General features: G+C 37.3%; 1 protein-coding gene and 1 non-coding gene across 2 annotated transcripts; one reads left to right on the top strand and one right to left on the bottom strand.

The window, feature by feature from the left end:
* Nucleotides 1-13,886: 13,886 nt before the first annotated feature.
* On the bottom strand, nt 13,887-16,168 carry LOC130805717 (uncharacterized). The gene is made up of 3 exons (XM_057670501.1): nt 15,214-16,168; nt 14,143-14,219; nt 13,887-14,054 (listed from the first exon to the last, which is right to left on the bottom strand). The coding sequence occupies exons 1-3, from the start codon at nt 16,166-16,168 to the stop codon at nt 13,887-13,889; spliced, it is 1,200 nt and encodes a 399-aa protein (XP_057526484.1).
* A 1,052-nt stretch (nt 16,169-17,220) lies between these two features.
* Nucleotides 17,221-17,326, top strand: LOC130807099 (small nucleolar RNA R71). The gene has a single exon (XR_009040471.1). It is a non-coding gene; the product is annotated as a small nucleolar RNA R71 (small nucleolar RNA).
* Nucleotides 17,327-21,543: the final 4,217 nt, after the last annotated feature.

Genomic DNA, 21,543 nt, shown 5'->3' with positions numbered 1-21,543 from the left:
TTCTAATGTAAATAGAAGTCCCTATACACATTCCTAAGTTGGTTCTAACCCTAAGCCTAACACAAACCATTCTCTTTCTCTATTCTTCTTCTCCAAGTGTAATTCTCCATTGTATGAGTTCTTGAGACTCCAATGACTCTTCATATAATACAAGCAAGTTAACCACCACCGAGGATGTAGCCCACATTAGGTGAACCTCGTAAATCTTATGTCTTTTTTTTATTGTATTGTTTCTTATTGCTTTTCATTACTAGTTTATTGAAGTGTTTGTTTCATTGCAAAAAACACCCCTACTATAGTTCTTGGGTATTGTTAGGGATAAAGTTTGAACCTTTAGACCCTAGTGTGCTTAGTTTTTCGATTGGTATTAGAGCCTAAGATATTTGGTGGTGTTTGGGAGTGTTCAAGAGTGCAAAGCTTGTGGAAACATGTCTTCAATGAAGCTAGATATTGAGAAGTTTGATAAAAGTGTAAATTTTGGTTTGTGGCAAGTCAAAATGAAGACAATATTGATACAAAATGGGGTGCACAAGGCTCTTAAAGGTGAAGATAAGAAACCCATTGGAGTGAGTGAAGCAAAATGGGAAGTTGTGAAAGAGACCACGTCTAAGGGGATATGGGAGAAATTGGAGTCTCTTTATATGGCAAAGAGTACGACCAACCGGCTACTCTTGAAGAGTAGACTCTACAATCTTCGATTGAAGGAAGGTAAACCCCTTAAATCTCATCTTGATGAGTTTTATTCTATTGTCATAGACTTGGAAAACATTGATGTAAAACTTGATGATGAGGGTTTGGCTATCTATTTGTTGTGTTCATTACCACCATCTTACAAGCATTTTAGGGAAACCTTGCTCTATGGTAGAGACAATTTGAGTAGTGATGATGTTAAAAATGCCTTGACCCAAAAGAGACTTGATTGATACACAATTGTCAAGTAAATCATCTAGTACCTCAAATGATGGCTTGTATGTGAGGGGTAGAGCTAATGATAAGGGTTCTACTTATAGTAGTGGTAACAAGGGTAAAAGTAGGTCAAAGTCTAGAGGTTCAAACAAAAACAAGACTTGCAACTATTGCAAGCTCAAGGGTCACATCAAGAAGAATTGTTAAAAGTGGAAAAAGAAGCATTCCAATGATGATGAGAGATCTAAAGAGGGTTCTAGTAATGCCGAGGCTAGCTATGTGAGTGATAGCGATGATGGTGGCGCTTTGGTTGCCACACATGAGTACAAGGGTGAAAATGAGTAAATTCTTGATTTCGGGTGTTCCTTCTGTTGGCCTCTTAAGGTTTTGATGATGACTTTACTTTTAAATAAACAAACATATTTTAGAGATTGTTTTGTAGGTATATATCCGATTTAATGTGAATCGTTGATGAAGCCTATGACTTGATTCGTGGAAGAAGTACATGTCTCAAATATCCAAGAAGTTGGGAAATTGCTCTTGAAGACAGTTTACTGTTCCTAGAGTTGAAGTTCTGACGAATGTTGTAGATGGAGACAGTGTGCTGTTCCTCACGATACAGGTCCGAAGAAGACATTGACTGGAAGATTACGAAAATTATATTTTCTGTTTTTGGTTAATGTAAAAGGTTAAAATTTAATTTGTTGCTTAATTAAATTTATTTATTAATTGGCAAAATATTTTTTTAATTCACCTAAAAACATGGAGAAGATCAATTCCTTGTTTATCTCCTATAAACTCGGATATCAAAGGGACTTATTCTACACTTTGAATTTGTCTCCTACAATTTAGGATCTTCCTTAAACCATGATGTTCTTAACCGTGCATGTGCAAGCAGCAGTTACATTCCACTTCTAAACTTCAACTAACTTCCCGTTTTCTTTGGGAGCAAGTAAGTTTGTGGAAGTCGTGGGATATGTGCATTTCGTGGAGAACATGGGCTGAGTGCACTGTCTGCTGTTCCTCCTTATAAAAGAGGGAAATTACGGTTCAGTATGTATGGATGGATAAATGAATAAATGTTGCATTGAGAGAGTCCATCTAAGGGAAAATTAATTGAGAAAAATATTCTAAGTTTTAAATGCCAATTAATTTATAATATTTTTCTTAAGCAACTATTTATTTTTGATCTTAATGAGAATTGGCCTTGTAAAGGGTAATTGAGTGTTTTGTTGTAATTAGACTTATGGGAAGTCTAAGGGAATAGAGAATAGAATCGAGAGAAGAGAAAGAGAAGGAGAGAAGAGAAGAGAAGAGAAGTAGGCCTAAGTAGAGAAGCTTTGAGTAAAGCATTTAGAGAATTGAGAAGCTTCAAGTGAAGCAAACATTGTTTTGTGTAATTGTAACTAATTGCCTAAACATAGTGAGAATTTTGAAATCCCGGGGGGTCGTGGTTTTTCCTTTTGATTAGGCCCAAAAGGTTTCCACGTAAAATTCTTGTCTCCTTTTATTATTCTTCGTTTCGTTTTTTTTGGTTTAAGTTTTGTTCTTTACTCGATATAATTCCGCAAAAAGTTGAGCAAAAAATTCTTAAACTAACAACACAACAATTCACCCCCCCTCTTGTTGCATTCGATCATCCATTAGTATTTCTACAATTGGTATCAGAGCCCTGTTCCTCATTTAATCAGGAAACCCTGAGAGCAGTATCCTGTTCCCTGGAAAGATGTTGAAGATGAACGAGCGCATGGAAGAGGGGTACTCCACACAAAGGCCACCCATGTTCGATGGGAAATTCTATACTTACTGGAAAAATATAATGGAAATCTTCATAAAGGCTGAAAACTACCAAGTATGGAGAGTTATCGAAATTGGAGACTTTGAGGTGACGACCATCAATTCCAATAACGAAGTAATTCCAAAGCCAATCACGGAATATGAAAAGGAAGATTTTCAAAAGATGGAGATGAACGCCCTTGCTATCAAGTTACTTCACTGTGGGCTTGGTCCAAATGAGCACAATCGAATTATGGGTTGCAAAACCGCAAAGCAGATTTGGGACCTGCTCGAAGTTACCCATGAAGGTACAAGTGAAGTAAAAAGATCCAAGATTGACTTGCTTATGTCGAAGTATGAAAGATTCGTCATGGAACCTAGGGAAAGCATTCAAGAAATGTTCACTAGGTTCACAAATATTACGAATGAGTTAGTCTCTCTTGGAAGAATTATTCCCGTTGATGAACAAGTAAGAAAAGTGCTTAGGAGTCTTCCTCAAGACGAACGCTGGAGAGCAAAGGTTACAGCCATCCAGGAGTCCAAAGATTTCACCAAGTTCAATCTGGAAGAGCTGGCTGGTTCCCTAATGACCCATGAATTGCATTTGGGAACAGCTGACAGTTCCCGAAACAAAGGACTGGCTCTGGCAGCAGATGAAAGTGATGAATCAGAAACTGGTGAAGAGGAAGCAGCTTTGTTGGCTAGAAAATTCAAAAAGTTCTTCAGGAACAGAAGGTATGGTAATCAAAGGAATAACAAAGAAAAGGGAACTACAAACGTGAAGACAAGTTTTGAATGCCATAAGTGTGGAAGCACTGAACACTTCATCAAGGATTGCCCTCAATGGAAAAATGAGAAGGGCAAGGGAAAAGCAAAAGAAGTTGGAAGACAATATAAGAAGGGAAACTTCAAGACTGACTTTAGAAAAGCAATGGTAGCAGCTTGGGGAGATACGGAGAGCGAGGCTGAGACAGAAGCTACAATGGAAGAGGAAACAGCAAACCTATGTCTCATGGCATCTCATGAAGATTCTAAAGAAAAAGAGGTAACGTCTTCTGGTCCATCCCCTAAATATCAGTTCAACATAAGTAAGAATAATTTAATCAAATTACTGTTAGAGACACAAGACAAACTAGATGAAAAAGCAGCTAAGTGTCTCCAGTTAGAGAAAGATCTTAACTTAAGTAAAGATCATATCTCATATCTTAATTCCTTTAGAATCGATGTGCAAAGTAGATTTTTTGATTTATTAGATAAGAATATCATTTTAAAAGAACAGTTGGAAAAATTAAAACAGGAATTTGACACTCTTAATATTGAATTAAATCAAAGCAAATTGTTAGGATTAAAATCGGTTGAAAATGATAAAATCACTCATGAGTTTAGCACGAAAGTCCAAGAATTGAAATTAAAATTAGAATTAAGTGATAAGGAAAATAAATTCCTAAAAGATCAAATTAACTTAAGAGGAAAAGGGAAAATCAAAGAAATTCCCAAATGGATTCTTAATGCTAAAGCCAAGAGTAAAGAAGGACTAGGCTTTATTAAGAATGATAAAAAGAAAAAGGTATACGTAGATCTCCCTAGTAATAAAATCTGTTCCTTTTGTGGTAGAAGTGGACACCTAAAACACCAATGTATAAAAAGGGAACAGCATATCAAAGCAAATAAAAATTATGTCGAAAACATATGGATTGAGAAACATGATTCAAATGTAATCGACAGGGAACCCAAGGCTAACTGGGTTCCTAAGCTTAACCATTAGTTTGCTTTGCAGGATCAAGTGAGGGGGAACAACTCATGGTATCTCGACAGTGGGTGTTCCAAGCATATGACGGGTGATAAATCTAAATTTCTCTCACTTGAAGCCTATGATGGGGGAACAGTAACCTTCGGTGACAACATGAAGGGTGAGATAATCGCCAAAGGAAAGGTTGGAAGGTCTAGTTCCCATGCCATTGATAATGTATTTTTAGTCGAGAATTTAAAACACAATTTGTTAAGTATTTCTCAATTTTGCGACAAAGGTAACTCTGTTAAGTTTACTTCTGAAAAATGCATAATTTCTAGGAACAGTACAGGAGACCCTGTGCTGAAGGGAATCAGAAAAGGGAACACCTATGTGGTGGACCTGGACACTGTTCTCAGAAACAGTCTAACGTGTTTAAGTGTTATTGAAGAAGACCCACTACTTTGGCACAAGCGATTAGGTCATGCTAGCTTTTCATTGATAAACACATTAAAATCAAAAGACCTAGTTAGAGGATTACCATCAATAAAATTTCTTAAAAAAGAGGTATGTGATCCTTGTGCTAAAGGGAAACAAGTGAGGTCATCCTTTAAATCTAAAAACGTTGTGACTACCACTAGACCATTAGAATTAATTCATATGGATTTATGTGGACCAATGAGAACACAAAGCCGTAGTGGCAAAAAGTATGTATTTGTTGTTGTTGATGATTATAGTAGATTCACGTGGACCTTATTTTTGGCAAGCAAAGATGAAGCTTTTGATGAGTTTGTTTCCTTTGCTAATAAAACACAAAAATCTACTAATAATCAAATCGTTCACATTAAGTCTGATCATGGAAAAGAGTTTGAAAATTCAAACTTCATGAATTATTGCAATGAACATGGCATAAATCACAATTTTTCTGCACCTAGAACACCACAACAAAATGGTGTGGTAGAAAGGAAAAATAGGACCTTAGAAGAAATGGCAAGGACCATGTTGATTGCTAGTGGTCTACCTAGGAATTTTTGGGCAGAAGCCGTTAATACTGCATGCTATATATTGAATCGTGTTCTTATAAGACCAATCACTTCAAAGACACCTTATGAATTGCTCAAAGGTGTTAAACCAAATATTTCCTATTTTCGTATATTTGGATGCAAATGTTTTGTACATGTGAATGGAAAACGAAACATAGGTAAATTTGATGAAAGAAGTGATGAGGCAATATTTCTAGGTTATTCATCACAAAGCAAAGCTTACAGAGTTTACAATAAGAGAACAATGTGTGTAGAGGAGTCTGTTCACATAATCTTTGATGAAACTAACTTTTCAACAAGTGAACAGGAAACAAGTAATATTAAAATAGGTCTTGCAAACTTGGAAGATGATGATGAAGGAATTAAAGTGCAAGATCATGGAACAGCAAGTGAACAGTCGATACAAGAAGAGGCAGAAGAAACTGATCAAATCCAGGAACTGCCAGTACAACAGGATCAGCAGACTGTTCCCAATCCAGCTATTCCCACAAATGAGCAAAATGATCCAGTAGCTGAACAGAATGTCAATCAAGTTGCTGAACAAGAACATGCTACTGTTCCTTCAAGAGAATTTATGCCTAAACCTTGGAAGTATCAAAGATATCATCCTCTTGATTCAATTGTAAGTGATATAAATAAGGGAACACAAACTAGATCTCAATTGAGAAACTTTTGTGCACACTTTGCGTTCCTATCATCACTTGAACCTAAAAATCACGAGGAAGCTTTGAAGGATTCCGATTGGATAGTTGCCATGCAAGATGAATTAAATGAGTTTGAAAGAAATAAAGTGTGGCACTTGGAACCCAAACCGAAAAACAAGAAAGTTATTGGTTTGAAATGGGTATTTCGGAACAAGCTTGATGAGCATGGAATAATTGTTAGAAATAAAGCTAGACTCGTGGTTAAAGGTTATAATCAACAAGAAGGTATTGATTACACTGAGACTTTTGCTCCAGTAGCAAGGTTAGAGGCTATCCGAATCTTAATTTCTTTTGCTGCATTTATGAATTTTAAATTATATCAAATGGATGTGAAATGTGCTTTTTTGAATGGTTATCTTGATGAAGAAGTTTTTGTGGAACAACCCCCAGGTTTTGAAAATACCTCTTGTCCTAATCATGTCTACAAGCTTGACAAAGCCCTATATGGCTTGAAGCAAGCACCTAGGCAATGGTACGAAAGACTTTCAAAGTTTTTGATTCAAAATAACTTTGTAAGAGGAAAAATCGACAAAACCTTGTTCTTTAAGAATAAAGGTTCTCATATTTTGGTTGTTCAAATTTATGTTGATGATATTATTTTTGGTGCTACTAATGATTTATTATGTAAAGAATTTGCTAACCTTATGGGTACAGAATTTGAAATGAGCATGATGGGAGAATTAAATTTCTTTCTTGGTTTGCAAATTAAACAAACTGAAAATGGTATTTTTATTCATCAACAAAAATACATTAAAGAACTTCTTAAGAAATATGGACTAAATAATGCAAAAACCAATCATACACCTATGGCTACCAATGTTAGACTAGATGAAGACCTAAATGGAACTAACGTAGATCAAACCATGTATAGAGGCATGATAGGTTCTTTATTGTATCTAACTGCAAGTAGGCCTGATATTTCTTTTAGTGTTGGTTTATGTGCTAGATTTCAATCAAGGCCTAAAGAATCACATCTCACGGCAGTAAAGAGAATTTTGAGATATTTGAAGGGAACAGACGACTTGTCCCTATTTTATCCTAAAAGTGATGTTTATGATTTAAAAGGTTTTAGTGATGCAGATTATGCAGGTGATCTTGTTAATAGAAAAAGTACATCAGGTATGGTACAATATCTTGGCTCATGTTTAGTTTCATGGAGTTCCAAGAAACAAAACACAGTTGCATTATCCACTGCAGAAGCTGAATACGTAGCAGCAGCAGCCTGCTGTTCCCAAATGCTTTGGATAAAACAGCAACTTAGAGATTTTGGTATTAAAGTTGAATGCATTCCTATTTATTGTGATAATACTAGTGCCATATGTATATCTAAAGATCCAGTGCATCATTCACGTGCTAAACATATACACATTAGACATCATTTTCTAAAGGATAACGTAGAACACAAAAATATTGTATTGAAGCATGTTAACACTAATGAACAAGTTGCAGATATTCTGACCAAACCACTTCCTAGGGAACAATATGAAAAAATGAGATTGGAACTTGGTATGATCAAGCTCCACTAAAGTTAGTTGCATATATTTCCCATTGAAGCATCATGAAAATGAAGAGGTCAGGAATCAATCTCAATATCTTGATTGAAAATCAATTATTGCATGGATCAAGTAAACACGTAATAAAGTTTGTACTATGAATGTTTTTATGTTTGCATGTTGTTAATTCAATCAGACCAAAGCAATGTGTTCATCATTTTCTTCATAATATTTCATAAAATCATAATTAATTTTCTTTATTTCTTATTCTATATTTTATTCATATTTAACATTTTTATACGGCCAAACCGTCTGAGAACTTTTGGGAAAACGGTTTTTCTTCACTCAAGTAATGCAAAGCAATAAAGAGATGGGACTTGGAGGAGTAACCGTCACTTCAATAATTTAAAAACCCCTGCCTCACGTCATCTTCTCAAACCTTCTCTCAAAAAAACCGTCCTTCTTCTTCTCACTTCAATCTCTCACTCAAGAACCGTCCTTCTTCCTCACAAAAACCTACAAAATTCAAAAATGAAAACCCCCAAATCCTCTAAATCAGGCAAGAAAACTCCAAAATCCTGTATGCCCGATCAACCAAAACCACTAAGGGTAGTACTTCCACCTCCATTACTGCAGGACGCACCACCAACACCAACTGAAACTACACAAGAATCACAGAAACACTCCACTGAACCCACCAGTACCAAAAGAAAAATGTCAACAGGTGGTTCATCTTCTAGAGTAGTTAAGCGATCGAAGCATGTTGATCCAAATAGCGCAGAAGAAGTTTCAAAGGAGATGACTGTAGGGTTCGGGTTGGACAAATATTGGTATGATTCTACGAACTTTCCTAGATTGCATGAGATTTTACAGTATCAAGAATGGGAATTGTTAATGTCAAATTTCAGTTGCAATTCAATTTTTCCAAACCTAATGAGAGAATTTATTGTAAATTTCTCTAATGATGGCGGTATGTGTACTAGTGTTGTTAAAACTGTTAAAATTGAATTTAACAGCGCATTATTAGGGGAATGGTTTAATGTTCCCAATGTTGGTTTTGATACATATCATATTGGGTCAAAGATTGCATTTTCTGGCATTAATGAACGCACAATTTTAAAATTTTTAGGAGTTGATCAAAAGGGGAAGATCAGTCACAATGTTCTGTCCCCTATGCATAAATTGTTGTACAATGTTGCTCGCAGATTTATTTTACCACGAAACTCAAAACGTAGTCAAGTGAGTTTGCGTGATGCCACCTTGATTTACTGCATGGAAAAACATATTAAAATAAATTTTCCTTCATTGATGATCTCTCATTTATCAGACTGCATTGAAAAGAAAAGTTTCATTGGTTATGGAGGGTTGTTAACATGGATTTTTAGGAAGTTTGAGGTCCCATTGGAAGGGTTGGAGTTCCCAATGGGTCCCAATATGAAAATTGGTGCTAAATGTTTACAAAATTTGCATTTGAAATTGAATGATGAGGGAGTATTGATGCATGAGGGGGTTGTAGTAGTTGAATCTGAAGATGAAGGGGCTGAAGAGGTTGAAGAAGAAAAGGAGGCAGAGGAGAAAAAGGAAGAAAAAGAAAATGAGGAAGAAAAGGAACAATATCCTGTTCCCTCTGAAAATATTGAAAAATCTGAGAAAGAGGAACAGGATGGAGCTGTAAGTAAGGGGGAAAAGGAAAAGAAAAAGGAAGCCTTGGATGAAAATGTCCCTCACAATCTATGTAGTGATTCCAGCGATGAAGAAATTGTGTTGGCTATGAGGAAAAAGGCTAAGTCAATGCAAAGGAAGAGTAGGAGGTTGGCTTCGAAACGCAAGGCTACTTTGGTTGATGAAACACCTTCTGACACCATCCCTGAGCCAACATCTGATGAACCTACCTCTCCCAAGCCAGCCAATTCACCACCACATCAAATTCCTTCACCACCACCATCACCTATCCCGTGTACACCACCACCACAATCACACACTTCACCCAATATTGGCTGTACTAACTTTGACTCTGTTCCTGCAGTTTCCTTACATTCCATACTCTCCAAGCTCCTTGATCTACAGTCTCATTTCATTGCTTTTCAAGCTGAAATTCGTGTCTCACTTGCTTCTATTGTGGATCAGCTAAACCAAATGGAACAACGCCTTGGTGCCAAGCTGGACACAGTGGAGGTGCAGACTGAATTCATTGATGAAGAAGAGACTGACTCTTGATCCCTCTGCTCAAAAAATTTAATGATTTGTTGGCTGTATGACTTAACAAACAATTTCTCTTTTTGCCTTGTACCATCTGCGGTACATGGTTATTGCAACTTTGAACAATTGCTACTTTTCTTTGTTTTTTTTTTTTTTTTTTTTTGGTCTGTGACAATTAACTCTATGCAGGTTTAATCATTGTTCATAACACTTGCTTTTATTATTGTTGTTTGTTGTTTTCATCACTAACAAATCTATATGGTTTGTGCTGAGATTTGATAACTCCCAATTCTTTTTGATTGATGACAAAAGGGGGAAGATATGCACAAACTTAACAGGAGCAGTGAATACACAGTTACATATCTTGTTGATTTATATTGATTCTTATGAATGATATGTGTGCTGCTGTGTTTATGCTAGTTTAGTGATCATCTGTGTTGCTAAGTTTGTTGAAGTTCTCATGAAGTCCTCATGAATATTTGATTCTGTGAAAATACTTAAGAAATTATGTTTATTATTATTATTAGGTTTATTATAGTTTTATTATATTAGGTTATTATGTTATGTTAGTCTTTATCTATTTCCGTTTAACTTAGTTTATTTCATTTAGGTTTTAAGTTAATTAATTTTGAAAACTTTTGAAAAATATTTGATATTTTAGAGTAAACTGTTCGTTTATGAATGCTTGGTAAATTATATTCTAACAAGTTGATTTGCTAAGTTAATTAGAGTTACTTTAATCTCTAGTATGCTCTATAAATTTTGTGTTACTCTATTTCACTTAAGTTTGTTTATAAAGTTTGCCATCATCAAAAAGGGGGAATTTGTTGGCCTCTTAAGGTTTTGATGATGACTTTACTTTTAAATAAACAAACATATTTTAGAGATTGTTTTGTAGGTATATATCCGATTTAATGTGAATCGTTGATGAAGCCTATGACTTGATTCGTGGAAGAAGTACATGTCTCAAATATCCAAGAAGTTGGGAAATTGCTCTTGAAGACAGTTTACTGTTCCTAGAGTTGAAGTTCTGACGAATGTTGTAGATGGAGACAGTGTGCTGTTCCTCACGATACAGGTCCGAAGAAGACATTGACTGGAAGATTACGAAAATTATATTTTCTGTTTTTGGTTAATGTAAAAGGTTAAAATTTAATTTGTTGCTTAATTAAATTTATTTATTAATTGGCAAAATATTTTTTTAATTCACCTAAAAACATGGAGAAGATCAATTCCTTGTTTATCTCCTATAAACTCGGATATCAAAGGGACTTATTCTACACTTTGAATTTGTCTCCTACAATTTAGGATCTTCCTTAAACCATGATGTTCTTAACCGTGCATGTGCAAGCAGCAGTTACATTCCACTTCTAAACTTCAACTAACTTCCCGTTTTCTTTGGGAGCAAGTAAGTTTGTGGAAGTCGTGGGATATGTGCATTTCGTGGAGAACATGGGCTGAGTGCACTGTCTGCTGTTCCTCCTTATAAAAGAGGGAAATTACGGTTCAGTATGTATGGATGGATAAATGAATAAATGTTGCATTGAGAGAGTCCATCTAAGGGAAAATTAATTGAGAAAAATATTCTAAGTTTTAAATGCCAATTAATTTATAATATTTTTCTTAAGCAACTATTTATTTTTGATCTTAATGAGAATTGGCCTTGTAAAGGGTAATTGAGTGTTTTGTTGTAATTAGACTTATGGGAAGTCTAAGGGAATAGAGAATAGAATCGAGAGAAGAGAAAGAGAAGGAGAGAAGAGAAGAGAAGAGAAGTAGGCCTAAGTAGAGAAGCTTTGAGTAAAGCATTTAGAGAATTGAGAAGCTTCAAGTGAAGCAAACATTGTTTTGTGTAATTGTAACTAATTGCCTAAACATAGTGAGAATTTTGAAATCCCGGGGGGTCGTGGTTTTTCCTTTTGATTAGGCCCAAAAGGTTTCCACGTAAAATTCTTGTCTCCTTTTATTATTCTTCGTTTCGTTTTTTTTGGTTTAAGTTTTGTTCTTTACTCGATATAATTCCGCAAAAAGTTGAGCAAAAAATTCTTAAACTAACAACACAACAATTCACCCCCCCTCTTGTTGCATTCGATCATCCATTAGTATTTCTACACCTTCCATATGACACACAACAAAGACCTCTTCACTAACTATGAAAGGGTAGATGGAGGAAATATTACTATAGGCAACAATGCGACTTGTAAGGTTGTCGATGTTGGGAGTGATAGGTCGTTTATGTACTACCAAACAAATCCTAATATGCAACTAGTATAGCGGCAGTTAGGGTCGAATCCACAGGGAACAACGTAGTAAATGATTATTTTCCGGCTACCAATTGATCCTAAGTAACACACAATTTTAGAGAATATATGTCTAAACTAACTAAATGACTAGAATACAAGCAATTAAATTAGAAAAGTAAATCAATGATACTAAAACATCTAGGGATAAATTTCCCCACTAGCATGATATGATGACAATAAGATCCTACTACCCTTACAATAATCATAACCAAGTTCAATGGGACGAATACACCATTAAAGATACTAATAACTTCTTTCAAAGACTATTAGTTTCACTACCATACTATCAAACCTATTTTCATGGAATCAAGTATAGTAATGACATTGAGCATAGTATTCTATAAGATCCAACAATCAAATCAATCTATTTTCATGAAGATTATCAAGCCCTTGATCTAAAAGGCAATTCATTCAACTCTAACTTTCGTTAACAATTGAATGAATTGTTAACCACGATTTCCAAAATTTCAATTGAAAAACATGAGTTAACTAGCATAAGAAATCAAGCATGAACAAGGATTATGCATAACAAAAAGGGATTGGGATTCAATAATTCATCATCAACATCATGGCTAGGGTTCCATCTAATCCTAGATTAAGAAACTACTCACACATATCAAATGTAACGAAACAAGAATAAATTAAAGAAAACATGATTAAATGTAATAACAAGGAAGGGATAAAGAAATAATACTTGAAATTGAATACCAAAGGATGAACGAAAGTAATTGAAAGTTACAAAGTTTTTTACCCAAAGTGAAGAATTAAAATTATCCCTGTCGAAAAAAACTTGCTCCCTTAAACATTCCCTCATAATCAAAATATAAACTGTGCGGAAAACGGTTATTAAAGCAGGACCGGAACGGGTTTAGGCAAGACTGGACCGGGTTCGTATGCTGAGAGTTTCCATAGAGCAGAAATCGCAGGACCCCGACCGGGTTTAAACATGACTGGACCGGGTTCGTATGCTGAATACTTATGCAAATGATTATCGACAGACCCGACCGGGTTTAGAGTATACCCGACCGGGTCCTGGGCTTGGAGGCTTACATTCCTATTTCTTACTTGAAATCGCCCGGGTATGAAAATACCCGCCCGGACCCATCATCTTGTGCTTACTTTTCTTCATTAGAACGCGGCAAAAGTATAAACGAGACCTAACGAGACTAAAAGCATATCCGAATGGACCCGTGAGCTCACAAAAGTGCCGTAGTGCGGTCTCGAACTCTGCCAAATCTCGAAGCATGCATCCTAATACTCAAAAGTGATCCGCTTCCAATACAAGAGTGGAGTAAAATGGCTTGAAATAATCAAAGACACACAAAAACTCCAACCAAGCGTAAAACCACATGGAAAATGCGAAATCACACATCAAAATGCCATAAAATGCAAGGGAAAGGAGCATAAAAATATAGTACAAATTGCATACATCAAACTCCCCCAAGCCAAACCCTTGCTTGTCCCCAAGCAAATGGACCATCAAAGAAAAGTGGAGATCATATAGGTCAACAAAGTTCTTCCCCAAAAGTTTTCGAAATTCATTTAAAAGCAACTTCAAACTACTCGGCATTTAGGCACACTCAACATCAATCCGGAATATCATAGCGCACTCAGGCTTTCACGATTCATCCAAAAGGTAACCAGTTAAGGCCATCGTAAACACATCATAAATCAAATAAGGAGGTACTCACGGGATAACTCATCACTCCATATCGATGAGTTTAGGACTCATTTCACACACCAAAGTAGTAAAAATGACTACTTCCATTCCCCAGCAGTGTTTTCCTCCCAACTCTCACACTCATGTGTTTAGAAGGACAAAAAGATCTCTCCAATGCAAACAATATTCTAAAGATTTTCACTTTAACTTTGCTATCCTTCTCCTTCAAAATAGACTTCAACTACCAAGAGCATCAAATTAGGCTAATAATGGGAGTGACGTTGGCTATGGTTATTGGTCGTGCTAAAAATATGAGACCTAGTAGGGACAATAGGGAGTGAAGACTCTTTTCCCGCAACTGCACACACTTTGAGCATGAACATCACACAGTCAATCATAAATGAACCTAACCAACGAAACTTCGAGCTTCTAAAAGAATAAGATATAACCCCTTTTATTTGAACTTATAACTACGAACAAAAATCACATTGTTTTTGTTGTTTCTTTTGGGTTTGTTTTTTTTTTTTTTAAATTTTTTTTTTAAAAAAGAAATAATACTTGGGGGTATCTATATACAAAGGAATTTAAAAGAAACTCGAGATTTTACAATTATGGACCGGTAACCACACCAACAACCAACATCAAGCTCAAATAACCAATTCACTCCCTAAGGTGTAGAAGGGGAAATTTTGGGATTGTGGAGCTTTAGTAATGCGGGTTGAAAGAAAATAGGCTCAAGCTCAAGAGGGCAAAAACCTAAAGTCAAGTAGTGCAAGGTGGCTTTTTAGTCCATGTGGTTTCAAGTAACATCTAAGCCCGAAAATCATTTTCAACAAGGTACATCTAGTCAAATTCTAGGAGGAGTAAAGCAAAGTCAAGATTAGTCTAGCCCCTAATGGGCATCCTAGCAGATAATGCACACACATTTGATTAGGCCTACTCACCAGCTAACCTACTAATGCTCATGAGGCATTTAAATGCCACTTAACTGGTTCTCAAATTAGGAGTGTCTGCGATTTGTCTCAGACATCCAAATAACAGTATCACATGCCAAAATACCAGTCAAAACATTTTGCAAAATTCATTTTAGGGGAAAAGACAGTGTTAGTCATATACAGGAGATTCCAACAGTTCTCATCAAGCCATAACACTTTTTTTTTTGTTTTGTTTTTTTTTTTTTGTGCATGCGAGAAATAAAACCTAACTCTATATGCTGAAAATAATAAAATTATACAGATGCATGAGTGAGTAAGTGAATGAGAAGTGATTATCCCCCCAAGCCAGTCCAAGCACGGTCCTCAGTGTTTGGCACAAGATCAAATAAATGATCACTGGCCCGAACCACCACCTCCAGAACCAGAAGGACCGCATCTAATGAGTGCAGAATGAGGGATTAATACCCTTGATGTCATCAATAGTGTACCCAATAACACTCTTATTCTTTTTCAGAACTGTGAGCAATCGCTCAATTTGAGTGCCATTAAGTTCAGCATTGACAATAACAGGGTAAGTGTCATTATCCTCTAGAAAGACATACTTCAAAGAAGGGGGAAGGGGTTTTAATTCTACCCGAGGAGGCGTGGCACACTCCTTTCGTTCCTCAATGGTGAACACCTTCCAAGGTGGGGTGTCCTTAAACTTAGCTTTTGTAGGAACAAATGTAGGTGCAACATCTAAAACTTTGACCATGTCAATCACATCGACCCTATCCTTCTCATAGTTACCCTCAATAGCTGCATAAAGTGGATCAACAATGGAGGGTGTGGACTCCCTCTCTATAGTAGCATCAACTATCGCATCCACCCGATAAACAGTCTCCTCAATGGCAGGATGTGCCATGGAAGAGGAGAGATGGAAATGCAGCTGTTCTCCCAAAATCTCAAGTGATAACTTCCCATTCTTCACATCAAAAATGGCTGCTGTAGTCTTTAAAAAATCACGACCCAAAATCACCGGAATGCGGGTATCCTCTTCCATATCCATGATGACGAAATCGCAGGGTACGAAGTAATTACCAACTTGAACGGGGAAATCCTCAAGAATAGCAACTGGATATCTCACAGATCGATCGACTAATTGTATGGACATCCGAGTGACTTTCATCTCGCCATTGATCTTTTTGCATAATGTCAAGGGCATCACACTCACACTAGCCCCTAAATCAGCAAGGGCTACGGCAGACACATCTTTCCCAAACTTCAGTGGGATAGTAAAACTACCAGGATCAGCTTGTTTTTTAGGAACCTTACACCCTAAAATATCACTACATTGCCCATTCAAAGTTTCCACCACACTCTCCTCTAGCTTGCGTTTGTTGGAAATGATGTCTTTGAGGAATTTAGCATAAGAGGGCATTTCCTTAATGGCTTCCAAGAAGGGGATGTTGATCTATAGCTTGCTCAATACTTGAAGAAATTTTCCATATTTATGCTCAAGCTTCGCCTGTGCCAATTTAGAAGGAAATGGCACTGGTGGTGTGTAAGTTCGACTGGCAATTGTGGGCTTGTCTGAATTGACTGGCTCATCCTTCTTTTCTTCAGAAACATCATCATTAGTTCCTGAATTTGGAACAACAATAGGTGAAGTCTTTACCTTAGGGGCTGGATCATGAGGTGTCCTACCACTCCTCGTAGTCACTGCATTGAGTTGCTGATGGGGAGACGTGGTTGGGTTCTTTTCTGTGTTTCCTAGAAGTTGCCCCTTTTGCATGGACAAGTTACTCAATTGCTATGCCATTTGAGCTATCTGAGTATCGATCGTTTTGTTGTGGGCCAAAATCTGATTAATGGAGGTGCTGAAGTGTTCATTTTGCTTGCTTTGGGTAGCAATGAAGTTCTCCATCAAGCTCTCAAGGTTGGACTTTGGTGGATGTTGTTGTTGAGGTGGGAAGGGAGGTCTTTTTTAGAAACCCGATGGTATGTTGTACGAGGATGAGGGATTCTGGGCATTGTTGTTTCTGTAGGAAAAATTTGGATGATCCCTCCATCCTGGGTTGAAGGTGTTGGAATAGGGGTTGTATTGTTGTCTGGCATTCTGATTTTGGATGGCATTGACTTGTTCCACAGCAGCAACCCCTTCGGCTTGAAGTTGGCAATCAACACTAGAATGCCCATTAAGCCACAAGCACCACAGACTTTATTTACTGCAGCCACATCCAATTGCTCAACCCTCCTTGTCAAAGCCTGCACATTATTAGTCAAAGCAGCAATAACATCCACTTCATACCTACCACCTCGCCTTGGAGTTGATTGTTCGCGCCAGTGGTAATCTGAGGCCATATATCAAGAATTTTCTTGGCCTAGGTCAGTGTTTTCATCATGAAGTTACCCCCAGCAGCAGCATCCAAAGAAGTCTGGATCTCATGACTCAAAGCATGGTAGACTGTCTCAATAACCATCCAATCTGGTAATCCGTGATGTGTGCACTTTCTGATTAGACTTTTAAATCTCTCCCATGCATCATAGAGTGATTCCCCGTCGTTTTGCTTGAAAGTAGAGATTTCATTTCGGTACTTTGAAGTTTTTCCGGGTGGGTAGTAACGATGCAAGAATGCTTTTTTAAGAGCCTCCCAAGTAGCAATGGAGTTGGGTTCTTCCTCACGAAGCCACTGCTTAGCTGCCCCCACAAGAGAAAAAGGGAAATCTATCAACATTAATTGATCGGAAGTGACGTTGTTGTACTTGTGTGTCATGCACTTGTCGATGAGCAGCTTAATGTGATCGGTTGGGCTCTCATTCTCAATACCATGAAATTGGTCCTGAGCGATCCAGTTGAAGAATGCTGACCGGATCTCATACTGGTTCCTGGAAATCTCTGGCCTCACAATGCTAGTAGTGACAATGCTAGCATCGGAAGTGATGTAATCCAGGAGGGGTTTCTCTAGTGTTTCAGCTATGGTTAAATCTTCCCTTCTCTTGTTTCTTCGCCTTCTTTCTCTAAAGTTGAGTCTTCTTGCTGTTGCTTCGATTTCAAGGTCAAAAGGTACTAGTTCGTATCCCTGTCGTCTGGTTTGCATGCAACAAAAGAAACTAAAAGCAAAGGGTTAAATAGATAGGGGAGGGGGGACATAACCGAAGCGAAATCAGAGAAAAAGAATGAATTTAAACTCAGAAAATAAACAGTAAGTTAATCCGTTGTTCCCCGGCAACGGCCATAGGTCGTTTATGTACTACTAAACAAATCCTAATATGCAACTAGTATAGCGGCAGTTAGGGTCGAATCCACAGGGAACAACGTAGTAAATGATTATTTTCCGGCTACCAATTGATCCTAAATAACACACAATTTTAGAGAATATATGTCTAAACTAACTAAATGACTAGAATACAAGCAATTAAATTAGAAAAGTAAATCAATGATACTAAAACATCTAGGGATAAATTTCCCCACTAGCATGATATGATGACAATAAGATCCTACTACCCTTACAACAATCATAACCAAGTTCAATGGGACGAATACACCATTAAAGATACTAATAACTTCTTTCAAAGACTATTAGTTTCACTACCATACTATCAAACCTATTTTCATGGAATCAAGTATAGTAATGACATTGAGCATAGTATTCTATAAGATCCAACAATCAAATCAATCTATTTTCATGAAGATTATCAAGCCCTTGATCTAAAAGGCAATTCATTCAACTCTAACTTTCGTTAACAATTGAATGAATTGTTAACCACGATTTCCAAAATTTCTATTGAAAAAACATGAGGTAACTAGCATAAGAAATCAAGCATGAACAAGGATTATGCATAACAAAAAGGGATTGGGATTCAATAATTCATCATCAACATCATGGCTAGGGTTCCATCTAACCCTAGATTAAGAAACTACTCACACATATCAAATGTAACGAAACAGGAATAAATTAAAGAAAACATGATTAAATGTAATAACAAGGAAGGGATAAAGAAATAATACTTGAAGTTGAATACCAAAGGATGAACGAAAGTAATTGAAAGTTACAAAGTTTTTCTCCCAAAGTGAAGAATTAAAATTATCCCTGTCGAAAAAACCTTGCTCCCTTAAACATTCCCTCATAATCAAAATATAAACTGTGCGGAAAACGGTTATTAAAGTAGGAACGGACCGGGTTTAGGCAAGACCGGAACGGGTTCGTATGCTGAGAGTTTCCACAGAGCAGAAATCGTAGGACCCGACCGGGTTTAAACATGACTGGACCGGGTCCGTATGCTGAATACTTATGCAAATGATTATCGACAGACCCGACCAAGTTTAGAGTATACCCGACCGGGTCCTGGGCTCGGAGGCTTACATTCCTATTTCTTACTTGAAATCGCCCGGGTATGAAAATACCCGCCCGGGCCCATCATCTTGTGCTTACTTTTCTTCATTAGAACGCGGAAAAAGTATAAACGAGACCTAACGGGACTAAAAGCATATCCGAATGGACCCCTGAGCTCAAAAAATTCCGTAGTGCGGTCTCGAACTCTACCAAATCTCGAAGCATGCATCCTAATGCTCAGAAGTGATCCGCTTCCAATACAAGAGTGGAGTAAAATGGCCTGAAATAATCAAAGACACACAAAAACTCCCACCAAGCGTAAAACCACATGGAAAATGCAAAATCACACATCAAAATGCCATAAAATGCAAGGGAAAGGAGCATAAAAATATAGTACAAAGTGCATACATCAGGGAGTATTCAAATGAAGATGTTTGATGGTATGGTGAGAACGTTGTCCGATGTTAGGCATGTTCCCGGGTTAAAGAAGAACTTGATTTCATTGGGTACTTTAGACAAGAATGGTTGTAGGATTACTTGTCAAGGTGTAGTGATGAAAGTCATAAGAGGGTCACTAGTTATGATGAAGGGGAAAATGAACGGAAGTTTGTATGCTCTGGAGGGTTGAACCATCTCCGGCTCTGTGAATGTCTCCACTAGTATCATGTCCGATGAAGAGACCAAACTTTGGCACTTGAGGTTGGGTCATATGGGTGAGAGAGGTATGCATGAGTTGAGCACACTCTTGTTATCACTGTAGATACATCAGATGACACCCAAGAGGAGGTGAACCTCCCAATATTGATGGAACTGATGATGATGCCCGACATGAAAAAGAAACCGATTTGCCCACTCAAAGAGAAAAGAGGAGAATTATACCTCAAAGAAGGTATATAGAGTAGTGTGACTATGTGGCTTATACCCTCACTATTGCTAATGAGGTGGAGAGTGTGAATGATCCTAATTCTTAAAAGAGGCTATGGGTTTTCAAGAAGAAAGAGGAATCGACAAGCACCAGTGCTCCGGTATACAAATCAAGAGTGTTCACTCAAGTTGAGGGAGTAGATTTTCATGAGGTTTTCTCACTGGTTGTGAAGCATTCTTCCATTAGGACTTTGCTAGCTATTGTAGCTATGGAGGATTTTGAGTTGCATTAATTGAATGTGAAGACCGTCTTCTTACATGGAGAGTTGGAGGAAAAGATCTATATGAATCAACCAGAGGGTTTTTAGGTTAACGGTAAAGAAAGTCATGTGTGCCATTTGCAGAAATCATTATATGGGATAAAACAATCGCCCAGACAATGGTATTAGAAATTTGACTCCTTTATGCTTTCACATGATTTTACAAGCAACTCTTATGATAGTTGTGTCAATCTTAAGAAGCTTGATGGTGGGTCTACGATATATTTGATCCTTTATGTTGATGACATGCTTGTAGCGTGTAGAGATTTGTTTGAGGTGGAGAACTTGAAGGTGTTACTTTCAAGTGAATTCGACATGAAAGATCTTGGTGAAGCCAAGAAGATACTTGGAATTGAGATATTGAGAGATGGGGCAAAAGGCATCTTGTATCTTAATCAAAGGAGGTACATTGAGAAGGTATTAAGAAGATTCTCCATGGGCGATGCAAAGAGTGTGTCCACGCCTCTAGCTTCTCATTTCAAGCTATCCAAGAAGTTATGTCCTCAAACAAAAGAACAAGAAGAACAAATGGAGGACATTCCTTACACTTGCGCAATTGGTAGCGTTATGTATGCTATGGTGCGCTCTAGGCTTGACATTTCTCAAGTAGTTAGCATGGTGAGCCAATATATGTCAAATTCGGGTAAGGGACATTGGGAAGAGCTGAAGTGGTTGTTAAGGTACTTGAAGGGAACTTCAAATGTTTGTCTCAAGTTAGCGAGAAATTCAAGTGGGTTGATTGGGTATTGTGATTCCTACTATGCGGGTGACTTAGCGGCTAGAAAATCTACCTCGAGGAATGTTTTTACATTGGGTGGAACAGCGGTGAGCTGGCAATCGTTGCTCCAAGATGTGGTCGCCATGTCCACCACCGAGGCGGAATATATAGCTATTGCCGAATCATTAAAAGGGTTGGTTGGTGAGATGTGCCCTAAGATGAGCTTGGTGTATCTTCATTGTGATAATGAAAGCGCCATTCACTTGGCAAGAAATCAAAACACTTTTATCGAAGAACCAAGTAAATCAACATTAAATACAACTTCATTTGAGATGGATTTGAGCACAAGAGAGTGGACTTAGCGAAGATAAGCACAGATGATAATCCGGCCGACATGATGACGAAGCTGTTGTCCACCAACAAGTTCACTTTATGTGTGGACTTGATTGGCTTAGAATCTTGCTTGATGTTAAGCCCCTATGGGTCATTTATGTGGTGTGTTAGTTTGTTTGATGTGTTTAGTAGTATGGTTGGATGGAGTGTCTTGGAGAAAGTGTGTGTGACCTTGGTGAACTCA

Source organism: Amaranthus tricolor, chromosome 2 (assembly GCF_026212465.1).
Source record: "Amaranthus tricolor cultivar Red isolate AtriRed21 chromosome 2, ASM2621246v1, whole genome shotgun sequence".
NCBI lineage: Eukaryota > Viridiplantae > Streptophyta > Magnoliopsida > Caryophyllales > Amaranthaceae > Amaranthus > Amaranthus tricolor.
This window is presented reverse-complemented; position numbering and strand designations above follow the sequence as displayed.

What these genes read in the sequence shown, in the direction of transcription:
- LOC130805717 (XM_057670501.1), bottom strand. Translation starts at nt 16,168, where the DNA reads ATGCCCTCTTATGCTAAATTCCTCAAAGACATCATTTCCAACAAACGC. An exon ending in CACTATTGATGACATCAAGG is followed by an intron (nt 14,220 to 15,213) that starts GTATTAATCCCT and finishes TTCGTTGGTTAG; the next exon opens with GTTCATTTATGATTGACTGT. An exon ending in AAGAGTCTTCACTCCCTATT is followed by an intron (nt 14,055 to 14,142) that starts GTCCCTACTAGG and finishes TGCTCTTGGTAG; the next exon opens with TTGAAGTCTATTTTGAAGGA.